This window comes from Arvicola amphibius, chromosome 3 (assembly GCF_903992535.2).
Source record: "Arvicola amphibius chromosome 3, mArvAmp1.2, whole genome shotgun sequence".
NCBI classification, from domain to species: Eukaryota; Metazoa; Chordata; class Mammalia; order Rodentia; family Cricetidae; genus Arvicola; species Arvicola amphibius.
In genome coordinates, this window is record NC_052049.1 from 132,426,751 (window position 1) to 132,443,971 (window position 17,221).

Below are 17,221 nucleotides of genomic sequence, written 5' to 3' on the forward strand. Positions count from 1 at the left end.
TCAGAGGACATTTACACAAAGTATACATTACAGACATAGGAAAAGTTAACAGGAGAATGACAACAGCCGGGCAGGGCACTAAGTAGCGAGGCCAGCAGGGCCTGGGAGATGCTGGCAGAGCCTGATATCCCGGCAATTTGAGGCAAAGTCCACGTACAGAGGGCCCTGCTGAACCTTTCCCTTCTCTTCTTGTGGACTGTTGGCATGATGCTAAATTGGGGAAGGGTGTGAGTTCCCAAGAGGCTGGAGCTCCAGTCCATCCCTAGCACATTCCTGGGCACAAACTAGGGCAGGGGCTTCAGGAAATTTCTAGAGGTTCCCTCTCCCCCACTGGCTTTCCCTTCTACATTCAAACATGACGGAATCTGAATCCTCAGGCCAGGAATCCTTAGACTAGTTCATCCTTGGCCCAGGTGACCCTTTAGAGTCACCTACAGAACTCACCCACCTGAGGGGACAAGGGCAGAGAGGTGTACTGGGGAGGTTCTGCTTTCCATAGGTGTCTGGGGTGAGGCCCAGGCAAGGCCAGAGGACCCTACCCTTGTGGGGTTCTGCTGCCAGGAGGTACGAGAAGACAACAAACAGTCCATAAACCATGTGTGGGGTCTGCATTGGTCAGTGTTGTGTCTCAGCCCCATATGCTTTGTAAATCAGACGGTCCTGGAAGGGCTGTCAAATACTCACAGGCTATGCAGGCAAACTGTGAGTCTCCCATGTTCAGTGAAGAACATTCTAGTATCACTGTCCCAAACACTGTGGGGGACATGCCTATGAAAATTGTTTTCATTGATAATCTCAGATTCAGTGCCAGTGGGAGCAGGTTGGGGTGGTACATGCCTGTAATCCCAGCACCTAAGGGGTAGAGGGAGGAGGAGCGGGAGTGAGGCGCTGTCTTAAAAGGAGTGGTGGAAGGAGCCCCTAGAGAGACGGCTCAGTGGGTAAAATGCACAAGTATGAGAACTCAAGTCTGCATCCCCATAACCAAAATAAAATCCAAGAAACAAGTCATGTCCCGGTCATCCAGGCACTGGGGTGCCAGTCTGGCAGCTTTAGGTTCAGTGAGAGACTCTGCCACAACAAATAAACAAATAAATAGACTGGAGGAAGACACCTGATGGCTGACTTCCCGTGCATGTATGGGAAAGCTAGTCCCTCACCTGTCACCACGCAACTCATATGAATACACACCTTAAAATAGAAGGGGCAGCCTGTATTTACATGCTAATCCTCCACCTAGGACTTCATGGGTCTCATCTGAGTCTCCCTTTGGTGAAAGGAGAGGAAGGAAGCTCCATAGGACATCCCTGCTGCCTCCTTACTCTTAAAACTGTGCTTCAGGAGATTTTGTGTTTTCAGGCAGGGTCCCTTGTAGCTGAGGCTGGCTTTGAACTCACATCCTCTTGCCTAACTTCCCAAAAGCTGTTTTCACCAGCGTCAACACCAAGCCCAGCAGGGAATGAGGTTTAGATGTCCTTACTGATTCTTGCTCCAGTCTCTCTCTGGTAGGGGAAGAAGTCATAGCTCCCAGCAATGCCAAAGGACAAAGAGCACGGGTCAATAGGCAGGCGCCAAGACATCTACTTTTGCTCCAGTCCAGTTCAGGATGACGGCAGGACTGTGCTGTCCAGCAGGCTGTGGTCACCACGGGCCCCGCCTTTCTTATATGAATCAAAAGCTCCGGGACAATGAGTGTTCTAACATCCTCCTGAGTGCTGCCAAGGCCCCAGCTTTCCTGTTCTCGAGAGTCCACGCCAGCACACTATCCTGCTGGTTAAAGCCCCTGTGGCCTTCTGCCTGGACCTGAGACAAGACGATCTACCCTCTGCCACACAGTGAACCTGTGACATCAAAAGGCAGCCTGGGTGGTAGGAACAATTATGGAAAAAAATACACCAGGGAGAGAGAGAGATCGCTCTGAGGTTAAGAGTGCTTGTTACTCTTGCAGAGGACTAGTGTCCAATTTCCAATATTCCATGGTAACTCCAGTTCCAGAGGATCCAATGCCCTCTTCTGACCCCTATGAGCACCGGGCATGCATACGACACACATACATGCAGGCACATAAAATTTAAAAATCTGGAAAGGGGAAAAGAAAAGAAAAACACACCAAGCACAGCTAGCAAGATGGCTCAGTGAGTAAAGGCACTGGCCACCAAGGTTGACAACTGGAGTTCTGTCCCTGGGACCCGCACGGTAGAAGGAAAGAACTGACTCCCACATACATATCATGGTGCATGTACACACACACACACACACCACGTGTGCAAATAAATAAATGTAACCTAGAGAATATTTAAATAGACCAAAGCTTACCATTGATACCACTTTAGAGTTTAGTCCTATGGCAGTAGGTGTACCCACAAAACCATACAGCCAGCACCACTGTCTGTCTCCAGAACCCCTTGCCCTATAAGGCGTCATGCCCAACTGCACAGTTTTGGAGTTTGGTTAACTGGGGGCTGGGAGACAGCTCCAACAGTACAACACTTGCTGTGGAACAGTGAACAAAAAGCCTGATGCGATGGGCACACTTGCATTCTTGATGTAAGAGACAGGACACAGGCGAACCACGGAAGCTCTCCAGCCAGCTGGCCTAACCTACCTGGTGAAGTTCCAGGCCAATGAGCAACCTTATTCAGAACAAAAAGTGGAACCCCAAGGTTCTTCTCATGTTCACCCTCCCATATACATATACACACACATGAGCACACACAGTTGGGTTTGAATCACAGTTCCTTCACTCGCTCCCAGAGTGACTAGAAGGTGAGAGACACCTTCTGGGTTTGAACTTCTTCACCTGTAACGTGGGATAACTCAGAGGTGCCAATGCAAGTCAAGACTAATGGGCAGTCAACAAATGTTTAGAGCCACTTCTGGCCTTCTGAACTGAAGGCCTAGCGAGGGCCCTCACCAGCCCTTGTCTGCCCCTCTGCACTCTGTCTGCCAGGTTCCTGGGATGTCTGTGGTAACAAAGGAAGGGACAATTGCCTCCCTTCCCAGAGGTGGCGCAAAAGAGGTTAATCCTAACAGGTCCCAGTGTTTTCCCCAGCCCTGTCCAGAGCCCCATTCCAAACCAAAGAGTTACAAAGGCCTTTAAACTCCACACTCAGTACCTCAGGGTGAGGTCAGCCAGAATCCGCTTTTCCAAGCCTGGGCTTTTAGATTTTGATAACAGTCAAACATAACTGGCCACCTCTGAGTGTCAGCAATCCTGGAATATATATATATCCCTTCAAAGCAGGCAGGGATAAAGTGGAGGGAGAGAAGATAGACCTCTCCCATCAGTCACTATGCCACTAGGCTAAGACTCTGCCCTTTCTGATCCATGGAAAAAGGAGAAAATTCTAAAATAAATTCTTAGCCATTCTCCAAACCTAAGCAGATCAACAATCAATTCATCATAGATTATGTAGACACCTAAACACAAAACAAAAGTCTCCAGAAGAAAATCTGGTGGCCCTGAAGTTTGGAAGAGCCCTTCAGAAGGCAAGGAAAGCACGACACGAGATGGAACAACTGAGAAAGTGAACGTCAACAAAATTAAAACCTTCTGCTCTTCAAAAGAAAACATGAAGAAAATGGAAAGACAAGCCATAAGCTGAGAGAAAATATCTGTAAACATCTTCTACATGGCTGATACCCAGAATATATAAATAACAGCCTAAATCAATAAGCATATGATACAATATAAAAGTCATATAAAGATCTTGATAGATGTCACCCAAGAAAACACACAGGAGGTAAGCTCTGCAGAGAAACACTCAATATATTTCACCAGTAGGAAAGTTGGACACTTACACAAGTGACATGAACCCTGGATTTCATGAGGAAACCCAAGGACAATGTTTGTTTTGTTTGTTTGAGATGCCTCACATAGCCCAGGCTAGCCTAAACTTGAGGCAGTAGAAGATGACCTGGTGTCGTGATATTTCAATTGTATTTGAATAAATAAAGTTTGCCTGAAGTTCAAAGAGCAAAAGAGTTGCACTGATCAGCCTTACAGACCAGGCAGTGGTGACACACACCTTTAATCCCAGTAGCCATGCCAGTTTGCCATTGAAACCGGGTGGTAGTGGTGCACACCTTTAATGCCAGCCCTAGAGAGGAATATAAGACGGGAGGAGACAGCTCTCAGGCACAGCGTCTTTCTGAGATTCCTGGAGGCAGGATCTCCATTTTGAACTGAGGTAGAGATAAGAGTCAGTGGCTGGCTGTTTTGCTTTTCTGTCTGACCTTCAGGTTGAATCCCAATTTCTGTCTCTGGGTTTTTATTAATTGTGCTACAACCTGGAACTGATTCTCCTGCCTCTACCTCTCTGTGCTGGGATTACAGGCGGGACCCTCCTGCCCAGTCCTACCTAGTGTTTCAGATGCTTGGGTATTAAACTCATGGTATCGTATACACACAGCAAGCCCATATATGAGCACCCTATGACCCCTATGACTACGCTTCCCTAGTAGCCCTATTTTCTATCTTAATTGTGTGGTAATGGTTACAAAGGGGCAAACTTCATGCAACAGGATACTTCAAAACAAAGCTTCAGGAACACACAATGTGCCAGTCAGTGGTGGCACACTCCTTTAATCCCAGCAATTGAGAGGCAGAGACAGGTGGATCTCTGTGAGGCCAGCCTGGTCTACAAGAGCTAGTTCCAGGACAGGCTCCAAAGCTAGAGAGAAACCCTGTCTCGAAAAAACACCTGAGCCAAACAAACCTTGTTGGCTCCAGACGGCTTGGCTTGTTTTTCTAGCTACAGGTGAACTGAGTGATAGAGTCTAGGGGCCATGCCAGCCTAGAGAGGTACAGTGTCTTTCCAGGGTTCCGAGCTCTAGAGACAGGCAGATCTGGGTGCAGGTACCAGCTACCCTACTCACTTGTCAACCCTGGGCACCTTACTTCTCCATTCTGAGCCTTGGTTTTCCTTCCATAAAATGGACACAGATAACTATCGGACCTATCTTATTAGGAACGAGTAAGTGTGCAGATTAAGAAACACAGCATGAGGGGCTGGTGAGATGGCTCAGTGGTTAAGAGCACTGACTGCTCCTCCAGAGGACCCGGGTTCAATTCCCAGCACCCACATGGCAGCTTGCAGCTGTCTGTAGCTCCAATTCAAGAGAATCTGACATCATTATACCAATCCGCATGAAATAAAGTTAAATAAAAAAAAGACACAGCATGATTTCTGCCCTTCGTTCTGAACTCGTTCACTATGATACACCTGCTGTGACCATCATGACTGCATCAAAGAGCAGTCTAGTCATAGGGGAGCGACCAAACCACACCTTCAACAAGAGGTGTTGCCAAAGGGCAAAAGCGGACCCAGGTCCTGCCCATAAGCCATGCATTGTCTATATGATGTCAGTCCTCTGCACAAGCGCAGTAGAAATAGAACAGTCACTAAAAGCACAGAAAAGAGAAGCCACTGAGGGCTGCAGTCTGCAAAGCCTTCCTGGAAAAGGAGGGCTTTCAGTAAACTTCAAAACCAAATTAGGGGTGGAAATCTCTTAACAGGTGAAGTGTAAGCAACACACAAGAAACTGAGTTCAAATCTCCACACTCAAATAAAAGGTGGGGGTGGTGCCATGCACATACACCAGTGTACTCAGAATCCCCATCCTGGAGCAGGGGAAGTAAGCAAAACCAGGCAGACCCCAGCCTAAAAAAAGAGTCAGCTCCAGCCAGAGCAGCGAAAGACTGTCTCAGAAACTAAGGTGGGTGGTGAAGCCATAGACAACATCTAGCATCCATCTCTGTACATCATGTACATCAGTGCACATACATGCATGAATACCGCACACACATACCAAGGCAAACAGAGAAAAAAACCTTACAGAGTCTGAGGATGTGGCTCAGGCAGTAGAGTGCTTGCCTAGCATGTACAAAACCCTGGGTTAGATCCACAGATCATGGAAAGCCGGGCACAGTGGCACAAACCTATATTCCCAGCCCTCAGGACATGGAAGCAGGTGAATCAGAAGTTCAAGGCCATTCTCTGCTATGTAACAAGTTCAAAGCTAGCCTGGGCTACAGTAGACTATCTCAAAATAAACCAACCAAATCAAATAGGATACTGAATCAATCAAAAGGACGAGAACCTGAGCAGGGAAGGCCTGAAAGACTCCTCTCCCGAACCTCCCTTCTCCACCAGATGGCTCTGCCCATCCTCCTAGGGCCGGCGCCCGGCAGTGTGCATCCTTGGCATTTCCTCCCCCAAACAGCCCTGTGCCAAGGGGCATGACAGCAGAGCTTAGGCACTGGATGTGTGTCCCCATTCCTTGTGGGTGGGGTTGGCCTGGGACCTTGGGCCTTACCCACCCCACCCCCACCCATACACAGATCCCAGCTCGCGTGTTTCTTTCCAATAGCTTGAATGTCAGTTTGGCTATGGTACTTTCTTAAGGCTAAGTGTTTTCTCTGCGGCACAGCCACCCCCCTGCCTGTCTCTCCGAGGCCTGGTCCTTGTCTCCAGCCCTGGACCCCTCGAAGCTCTGACTACAGGCCCCAGTGTTGCCTTTGATGCACACCACCCTCTTGACTTCAGTGTTGCTGTGTGCACGGCCCCTTTAATAAGTTATTTCCGTGGAAAACCCTGGTAACTGGGTCATGAATCAAGCCTATAAACACCTCTTACCCATCAAAGTACCCAAGAAAGGGAGGGTGGGCAGGCAGAGGAGACCCTTAGGGTAAGTGGCACACTGCCCCTCCTGCAGCCTACAAGAAGCCCCTGGCACCTGGGCCACAGCAAACGCACGGAGAAGATGATGACGTTGCCCCCGAAGCCAGGCATCATCAAACAGCCGAAGGACACTGCCTGTCTCTGTGTCCCAGGGACGATCTCAACCCAGCTCCCAGCAAGATTTACAGCTCAGAGAGGCCAAGCTGGCTGTGGCTCCTGGGGCCCAGGAATGTCCTGTTTTGGCTCCCGGTGAAAGGCCTGGCTTATTGGAGACATGCTTCTTTTCCAGTGCTGAGTTTCCTTCCACTCTGTTCTCCTTTCTGTTTCTCCCAGAGTGCACTGCCCAGGGCCTCTGCTTGAGAAGCTTGAGGCTCAGCACTCAGATCTATTTGAATGATAGGTTGGGCATTGCTGTCATGTGGACAGGGTCCTGGACCCAGAGGAGACACCCTACGTCTATGCCCAGTTCTGAAGCTTAGAACGAGCAAAACCTCCCCTCCAAGTGCCTTCCTGACAGGAGGATGTACGAGAGACTGTCTCCAAGGTTCAGTCTGTAAAGGCCTGCTTTGTGAACATGAGGACCTGAGTTCAATCCCCAGGGCCCACATTAAAGGGCTGGAGGAAAACAAAACAAAAAACCAGACATGGTAGCATGTGCTTGTACTCCCAGCACTGGGGAAGTGAAGCCAGGCAGCTTGCTGGGGGGCTCATTGGCCAGCCAACCCTGCTTACTCCGCAGGCTCCAGGCCAGTGGAGAGACTGTCTCAAAAACCAAGGCGGACGGCATCTCAAGGAATGACACCTAAGGTTGCGCGCCCCCTACCCCTCCCCCGGCCTTCAAATACACCTGAACATACAGAGACACATACATGCACACTTAGGCTATGACCTTGGAAGCAATCCCCAGAGCTTTTAGTAAAAGGTGACAGACAGGTTAATAATGACCAGTCAGCATCTCCACTCCCAGGTATGTGCCCAAAAGAAATACCCGTGTCTCTGAGAAGGCCAGCTCGGAAACATTTATTGTTGCATCACGAGTAGGAGCATCAAACGAGGGGCCCAGATTCCTGGAACTGTGATATAGGTGACCTAGAGCTCACTGGTCCTCCACCTGTCCCACAAAACTCTGCCCAGAAGTGAGAACGGCAGGCAGTCAGACCCCAGCAGCAGCCCTGAGCATTGACACCCACACTCTGCTGAATGAAAGAAACTAGATATGGGGACCAGACAGACAGATCAGTAATGGAGAGACAGATCAGTAATAAGAGCATGGCTCTGCAGACATCAGGACCAAAGTTCAGAACCCAGCACCCACATAAGTAGTTGGGTGTGGTCCTGAACACAATTGTAGTCCCAGTCTGAATGGCACAGAGGCAGGAGGATTGCTGGAGCTTCCAGTCTAGCTAAGGAAACTCTGGCATCTGGTTTGGAACACAGAACTGGGCTGACCACCTCTAGAACTCTGGTTCTGTCCAAATTCTGCATGGCTGCTCATCTAGAGCTAGCTGCCACCTTCTGTCTCCCTGAGCAGAGAACAGAGACAGCCCCAGCGGTTCTCAGGTATGAAAGTAGCAGCACCACCCAGCCAGGGACCCAGGAAGCCCAGGCCTTCTGCTTATTGGTCATTTCAAACTGCCACCACATGGACTTTCCATCCGTAAAACAGGTCTTTCAGTGGAATTCCCTGATTCTCGGTCCTCTTTGCACACAGACCAGCTAACCCACAGTCTTTCCCAGGCTCACCTCACCAATCTGGCACCACCCCAACCAGGCAATGATGGTTGGCTTCTCCAATTCTGTCCACTCTAGTCTGATCCTAGGTGACTCAGAGAATAAAATCACTCATAGGTTTTTTGAGTCAGGGTCTCATGTAGCCCAGACTGACCCCCAGTTCACTATGTAGCAGAAGATGATCTTGAACATCTGATCCTCTTGCCTCCACCTTCCAGGTGCTGTCATTACAGGTATGGCCACCACACCCCATATAGGCGGTGCTGGGGATTGAACTCAGGGCTGTGTGCATGCTAAGCAAGCTCTCTACCTACTAAACCACTTCACCAGGCCCTCACTCCTCTCTTAAAGGTCACCAGTGTGCTGGCAAGGATTCACCTCACAGTCAGGGCTGGTGGCTTTGAGGTCAGCTCCAAACCTGAGACCTCTGTTTATCCGAATCCAGAAACTTCTACCATAAGAGAGTAGGACCTTCTAACGCCGGGCTCAGGGTGGGGATGGGAGAGCAGCGATAGGCTGCTCTGTGGAGTTCAGTACCTCAGACTTTACCCTCTCAGGCTGGAGACCATGGGGACAGGCCCAAGCATCTCAATTATTCTTTCCACAAAAAGGGGACAATCAGCCAGGGACCATGGAAGGAAACTGTTTGGTACGAAAATATCTGGTCAAGCGTCTTCAGGAGTTATTTTCTTCATGACAGAGATGCCACTCAACCCAGACAAACTTTCAAGTGCAGCCCCTTGAGTGCTGCAGATGCTAGGGGAGACTAGACTAGAGAGAAAGTGTGGGGGAAGGCCAAGGGTGAACATGGCCAGAATTAGACAGAGGCAGCTAACTGCCCCTTCCGGAAGGTCCTCAGAAAACCTGCTGCTTTCACATTGCCACAGACCAGAGCGAGGCCATCTAACCTGGCTTAGAGTCAGAGCATCCCAGAAAAAATATCTACAGCCTCCCCGCCCAAGGCGCGCACGCCAAGCCCAGCGGCTCCCTGGTAATTCATTCCTTTCCCGCCACCAGCCGAGGAGCAGAGATGCCTTGCGGCATAGGACAACATGCCGCTACTCCACCACCATCTTGGCCTGGCAGCCCTGGCAACTAATTCAGAGGAATGATACAATGAAAGCTAGGTCTATGGTAACAGTCGAGGAGCTGTGGACAGTCCCTAGTTAGGGAGAGGGAGGTAAGGATCACAAGATCCTGGGAGTTCAGCCATTACAGCCTCTGCCTTTCCCCAGTCACAGGGCTCTTGGAAGGTGCTAGGGTGCAGAAGAGGAATGTTAACAGCAAGGAGACTACGGTACGGCTCCCACGACATCGCCATTCATGGTGGGGTGGAACTTTGCAGTGATGTGGACACTTTGGAGTCATAAAAGCTCCTCTAAGTACCCTTCACCCATGTTCTGTGAGTAAACCAGTAAACTTACTGGTTCTCCAAGCTGGATTGGGATAAAATCCTAATGCTGGTCACTGGTGCCCTATCTGGAGTCAACAGACATCTGTTCACGCTGAATCTTAGTTCCCTGAGGGCAAAGAAGCCCTAGAAGCTCAAAGACTTTGCACTTTCCAGGGGGCAGACAGAGTACCTTATTAGACCCTGGGAGACCCCATGGTGGCCAGCCAAGCTTTCCAGCTTCCAAATTCTACCGCTTTCCAGCTGAGTGAACCAAGACAAGCAACTTAACCTCTCTGAGCCTCAGTCATTTCTTCCTTTAATTTGGCTAATAAAGCGGCTGCTCATAGAGGTGGCTGGAAAATTCCATGAACTCATAGATGGATGGCACTTGAGAAAGCGCCTGGCACAGGGCTCTGTGCTCTCAAGGTCATTAACTTTATGTGTGATAATTGCTCTGTCTTGATCTTCATGAACTCTATCAGGATTTCTCTGCTCACAAAGTGAGCCCCTGCTATGACACAGCCTGATGCTACATAAGGTCCTTTTAGGACCAAGGATTTCCTAGGGTCCCCTGGCCCCAGTGGCTATAATCCCTCTGTTTTAACCATTCCTTCAACATACAGGACAACATCTCAGGATTCGTGTCTCTACATCCTCCCATCCCTCCCACGTCTACCTTCAGCTATTTCTACACAAGCTGTTCCCTTTAGGAAGAGAACACTTACAGTCTGTTCGGAGCGGGCGCTTAGTCAGCCTACAAAACCCAACCCAGAATGGCCCGCTCTGTGAAGCTTTTCCTAACACCCACATTCCCAACAGAGTTCTGGCATCCGGGACACCAGTCCTTTCCGCCTGGGTTGCTGTGTCTCAAGTCACCACCGTGCTTCAGGACAATAATGAGAAGAGCAGCTAAGATGATGTAGGCCATAAAGAAAGCTTTGCATCCTCCTCCTAAGGTCTAAGATCTGGAACCAACATCCAGGGGCACACTGGCACCATGGAGCCTGAAATCCCTGACCCAGTAGACTCCTGTGAAGCCCCACAGACTGAGATGTAGGAGGCAAGGACCTTGCTGGCTTGGGGTCATAGGCAGGAAAGGATAAAGCTAAGACTGGAACCCACCCTGGCAATCAGCCTTCTCTCATGATGCTCCCTGGCATGTTCCTGAAGGTGCCCTTGGCCTCACCACCCACCCACCCACCCACCCACACACACACACACACACACATACGGTCCTTCTGCAGCAGCCACCTCTATCACTCTGCATGCCCTGTCACCTCCAGCAGCCAGCCTGGGAGAAGGCACCCTCTGTGAACTGCAAGGAGCTTAGAGAAGGGAAATGGAAATATATATATAAAAAAAAAACCTGGGATGGGGTTTGCCAGTTGCAGACACTGCTCATGTGGGGACAGCACTGGGCCTCACTTCTTCCCCCCCGACCCCCGCCATCACTCCAAGGTGCCAAGGTGCCTCTCTAATCCAGGGAGGCCCCAGGATCAAGTATGAGACTGCCCCACCCCCCCACAGAACACCACCATCCTCACTCCAAAGCCTATGAAACCACCTTTCAGCTAGCATTTCCTCCTCACTGTACCCATTCTCCAAACCACCCAGTGACCCTAAGGCTCCCCCTAGGAACCATTTGGTGACAGTAGCATCCAGGCCTCGCTGGCCACTAGGTGTGACTGTACTGAGACTCGCTAAGCTGGCCCCTATATCCCTGCATGCTATGGACTTTGTAAGAATGTTGGCTAAAATCTGACCCAGGGCTGGTGAGATGGTTCACTAGGTAAAAGTGCCTGCTGCCAGCCCTGACAACTGAGTTGCATCCCAGGACACACATGGATGGTCGGAGAGAACCAAATCCCACAGGTTGTCATGTGATCTCCACACGCATACTGTGGCGTTCAAGCTCACACATGTATGCACATATAAATAAACGAAAGAACGGATGGCAGACTTCCAGCCATCCTTTAAACCGCCACCTGGGTACCCCCTCTTCTGAGACTTCTGGCTGCTTCTCAACAGGAGGTTCCCAATTGCCTCCTGCTGCGGTACCTGATATGAGCACCTGGAGGGCAGAGTTGATACAGGTCTCATCTCCTGGCCAGATACCTCTTAACAGCCATACACCTCACACAGGACTACACAGATAACCGACCAGAGGCTCAGTTACCTTCTTTAAAGGGCATGTTATTATTGTCCCCATTCCACAAGTGGGAAAACTGAGGGGCAGGGTGGCTAAGCAACCACCCCCTTTCAACAAATCAGGAGGCAGAGCTAACAGCCCCTGCCTGTCATTTGCCGCGGCTGCAAGGCTAGACGTGTGCTAGCTGAAGCTGACGGAGTCCTTAGGGACACAGAGACACAGAGCTTATGCTAGGCAAGGCCCGTGTGATCCCGGCAATCAAGAGAGACAGTGACATTGTCATCTGTGCCTGAAGATATGAGCAAAGAACGAACACTCAGCCGAGAGGCAACAGTCGTAGGACAGGCACCGTCCCTACCACGGAAAAACAACACAGATCCACCTACTTTTTGACTTAGCTCCAGCTACCAACACTTGCTGTGTGGTTCACAGCCAGTCTCTTAATTTCTCTAAGCCTGTCTCCAAACGGTTAGCATGGAGAATGTAAGCACAAATAGGGCCTGGGTCCCTAAGGAGTTTCTGACTGGGTAGACACCGGATCTAGCTCAGCCCCACTACTGAAGCGGTACTGCCCTCTCCTAAGGAGGAGTATGCCCTCACTGATAGAGCTCAGACTGAGAAGCCTGCACACAGAGCTCAGACTGAGAAGCCAGCACACACAGTCAAGGCCAATGAAAGCGACTGCCTAGTCCTCGCTAAAAGCAGCTTATATGGCATACAGATAATGCCGGGCCTGATAGGCTCTTGATTATTCACCAAAGGGTGATGGTGAGGTGCAAAATACCAGGCAGGTGCCCTGGCACGGGATTAGGCAGGCCCAAGTGCTCAGAGGCCCACCACCTTGAATTCTCATGAAATGACTCGAGTTCACAGGACAGCCAGCACACAGCCTGGACCGGCAGAGGCTCCTTCCTTCTTTCGCTCAGCCAAGGGCGCAAAGGTCCCATGTCAGGAGCGCTCTCCTTCCTCTAGGCTGGAGTAGGAGATGCTGGGAGAATCTCGCCTGCCCCACCAGCTTTCCTCAAAACACCAGTTCTCTTAATCCCAGCACTCGGGAGGCAGAAGCAGGTGGATCTCTGTGAGTTCGAGACCAGCCTGGTCTACAAGAGCTAGTTCCAGGACAGGCTCTAAAGCTACAGAGAAACCCTGTCTTGAAAAACCAAAAAAAAAAAAAAACAAAAAACAGTTCTCTCTGCCCTCTCGTTCTGCAGTTCTCTGAAGGAGAACACATTCTGCCTTCCAGAAGCTGTAACCCACAGCCATTCGCACCTTGGTGTGAGTTCCTTTATCCCAACATACCTCATCCGCAAATGAACTGAAGTCAAGGGAACAGGAGAGGAATGTTAGTGCTGTAAGAAAAATGCCGAGTGGGACTTTGGATAGCCAGGGGACAGCACTCCAGACACAGGGAATCAAGGTACCCACAGCACCAAAGCTCCAAGAACGCTCCCTAAAGAGACCCCGAGGCCGGGGATTTGAGTCAAATCCCACTGAAGACACTGGGTGTGAGGATCTCCGGAATCTGGCTGAAGTCCCACATCTACCTCTCTCACCTGAGTGACGTGGGTGCAATCACCTGTGCCCTTTGACCTTCAGTGTCCCTGCGTAGACCACAGAGCCCAACTGACAGCCCATGCTAAGACTAAATACCTAAGCGGACCCTGGATAAACAGGGGATGGTACCTTAGACCCAAATGAAGTAAGGAAACCATAGCACCAGAGTTTCAAGCATCCCCAAGAAAGAGGCCTTTCCTGCAGTTCCTCACATGTCCTTGCCTGCCTGGGCCTGTGACTAACCCCTAAATCCTGCCATCTCCCAGTGTGGCCTCCGTCGCAGGACAGGAAAGAACAGAGACTCTGAACAGGAGCTGCAGAGAGTCAGGAAGTTCTGCCAGGCTGTGACTGTCTCTGTGTGCAAGACGTCTATTCTGTAATGTGCAAGGGACCAGGTCGTCAAGGGCACCAAGCCCTCAGGACATAGGAGAACAGAAGGATGGCACAGTCGGTTGGTGGGCTTGCTCAGTGGCTGTACGGTCGCATCAAGTCCTGTGTCAGTGAGCCCTCATCTTACCCCAGCTCTGGCACTGAAGCCGGCCAAGTCTCTGCCGAGTTATTCTGCCCAAACCTCCCCACGTGCATTCTGCAAACTGGGACTGTCCACTCAGCAGTGAGAGGAAGCCATGCAGAGAAGACAGTCTGACTAGGCTTTGGGGTGCTGTTCAAGAAGGGACCCTGTGGGTACACTTGGAAGGATCCCAGCTTCTGGATGGCAGGACAGAGTCAAGGAGAGAAAGAACAGCCAGTACTGATCTGAGTATGAGGTCAAAGAACACCAACATTACTACCGGCACTGCAGCCACCCAGTGGTCCCTGACCATCAAAGGCCCCAGTGTGACCCACACCCTGTGCCCACTCCACCCCTGACCTTTGGACTCCTCGATGCCCTCCTGTGTGACATCGCTCCATCCCCGCAGGATGAAGTAGCCATGACTCTACTCTCCACAAAGGCCTACTACTTCCTGGGCCTTTCCCCACCTGCAAAGGACACCTCCCCCAGTCTCCCCTCCAGTGACAGCCGACACCAACACAGCCCAAAGCTCAGGAGGACCCCAAAAAAACATTCCACTTGCTTCCTCAGGCCATCAGGAGCCCAGCCCAAAGCCCATCACCACCTCATTCCGTCCTCCCACATGGGAAACCCCAAACTTTCTTCCCACATCTTCTAGACTCTCAGAATGCCAACCACTAGACGTTTTCTTCAGGACAGTCAAGACCAGAAGTGGCCTCTTCATTGCCCAGTATTATAGACTCAGCTCTGAATTATCTGAGCAGAAATCCCAAGCACAGAATACCTCAACACAGTTCAGCCTACAGTCCCCACCTCTGGAGGTGTACTGAGGGTCACGCCCTTCAAGCAGGAACCAGGCACCAGGCCTCCTCTGGTGCAAACACATTGTGAAAGACTCACACAAGTCTCCACTATTAACAAGGAAAGAGGATGTCAAAGTGCCCATCTGTCCTGCAACCCAGCTAACAATAGCCATGAGAGCTGGCAGGAACCCAGAACCATAAGTTTAAAAAAAAAAAAAGAAATAGAAAAAAGAAACAAACAAAAAAAAAATCCGAGCCCCTTTTTCCAGAGTCACCTGTGACTTCTGCCTTCATGGGCAGATGAGAAAGAATGGTCTGTGTTCTAACTGTGTGTCACCTAACCAGCTGGATCTTTAACATGGTTTTTGTCATGTGTCATGGTGTGTGTGCGGAGGGGGGTTGTTGTTGTTTGTGACAGATCTCACTATGTATCCCCAGCTGGCAGGAACTATAGACAAGGCTGGTCTATATCACAGACATCTACCTGCTTCTGCCTCCAGAGTGCTGGCCTTAAAGATGTGTGCCACCACACCTAACTACCTGGGCTGGATCTCTGAGGGAGGGAGAATATATCGAATAAAAAGAGGAGAGAGTAAAAGATTCGGGGACCAGGGGCCAGAGAACAGACAGGAGCTGGAAATAGGAGATCTGAATTCCTGTACCACGACATCCATGAGCTCATTGTAGGGTCTTGCTTTCTGTCTCCATCTCTTTTGTTTGTTTGTTTTGTTTTTAGAGATAAGGTTTCTCTGTGTAACAATCCTCGCTGTCCTGGAACTCACTTGGTAGATCAGGCTGGTCTTGAACTCACAGAGATGAGACTGCCTCTGCCTCCCAAGTGCTGGGATTAAATGTGTGCGCCACCACCGCCTGGCTCTGTCTCCATCTCTTAAAACAGTTACACTCTTGGGGTTTCCTCCCAGGACTGTGGGGAGACCAGGGAATGGACAAAGACGGGCGCAAGGCTAGGGAAATGGACAGGTGTCTGGGAGCAGCCAGAACTGTGTCACCTTAGACAAGTGACAGAGGGGAACTCTGGGAATATATTCATCGGGCTTCATTGAACTGTTCCAGATGAGGGGAAGGGGTATCACAATAGTAGCAAGGAGCTCAGGCTGGAGCAGCAAGGTTCCTGTGGCCCTGAGGGACACAAGGAATCACTGTACCTATGAGTTTCTACAGCCCAGCTGCCCTGAGAGGGTATAAGGTGCTGGGGTGGGGCCCGGCTCACGGTGACCACTCATCCCCACTACCTTGCTTTTACAGCTTGGGTGTGGAGTCGGGAAAAGATGCAGAGGCTCAGCAAGCCACCCCTGGCCCCAGGCCATAAACCCAGCTGCCACACAACACACCCTACCACCGCCAGGCTTCCAGAAGGCCACTCAGACCTCACCAACCGAGTCCCTGGCCCTCCTGCCCCTGTTCCCCCTAACCACCCTCTCACAAGAATGTGAGGGGCCTTAGGGCCAGCAGCTGGGAATTTCAGACAATTAGGGGACAGCACCAAAGTCGGGGTTCCTTCCCCTGCTTCCTGCCATCCACTGCCAAGTATGGGGCATAGACAGCACTAGCTTTTAGCAAACATCTCCCCTGCCAGTCTGCCCAAGTTATCCACTTTGCTTACCCATGGGCCCTCCCCCTGAGAACAGAGGGAAGACAACTTATGTGTGACCCATCCACCCTGAGGAAAGTGTCCCCGGCTACAACAATGGAGAGAACTTTTAAAGTCACGGGAATGAGAGAAACGTGGTGGAGATGAAGGTTAAAACCTGGCAAGTTATTTTCAGGTTTCTACCCACATAAACCACACATCTTTGTAGCACAAGCTGGTCTTGAGCTCTTGCCTGAACTCTTGCCTCAGCCTCCTGAGTACTGGGCTGTCAGGCATGCAAAGCCATACCCAGTTCTTAACTCCAACAACACCAGACACCACACACACACACACACACACACACACACACACACACACACTGGCCATCTTCCCATTCACAGGGTGGGCAGATCAGAGCACAAAAATCACAAGGAATCAAAATCTTTCCAAAACTCCATCCATCAATGTATCCACATCTATCCCCATCGGTATCGGCCACAGCAACAAGCGAGAAGAAAATATGCCAACCTGAGAATTCGCCCGGAGCAGTGATGAGGGAGTTGGTGGCCTCGGTTTCAGTGTAAGACAATGTGGAATCGGACAGATCTGTTGGAGGGAGAAAAGAAAGAGAACTCAGTTGACTGAAAGACACCTGTTCCTGTGCACAAAGGGCAGATGTCCCTGGTAACCACTTATTTAGTATGTATTTATTCCTGTAGCCCGGGCTGACCTCTATTTCAGTACGCAGCCCAAGCAAACCTTGAACTCCTAATCCTCTTGTTCTTGCTTGCTAAATGCTGAGATTA

General features: G+C 50.5%; 1 protein-coding gene across 1 annotated transcript in view; it reads right to left on the minus strand.

Moving 5' to 3' along the window:
- The window catches only part of Smad6 (SMAD family member 6), a 73,138-nt gene that overhangs the window by 42,114 nt on the left and 13,803 nt on the right, over positions 1-17,221 (minus strand). The window contains 1 exon segment of the mRNA XM_038322894.1: positions 16,944-17,021. Coding sequence (XP_038178822.1) covers positions 16,944-17,021 — 78 coding nt within the window.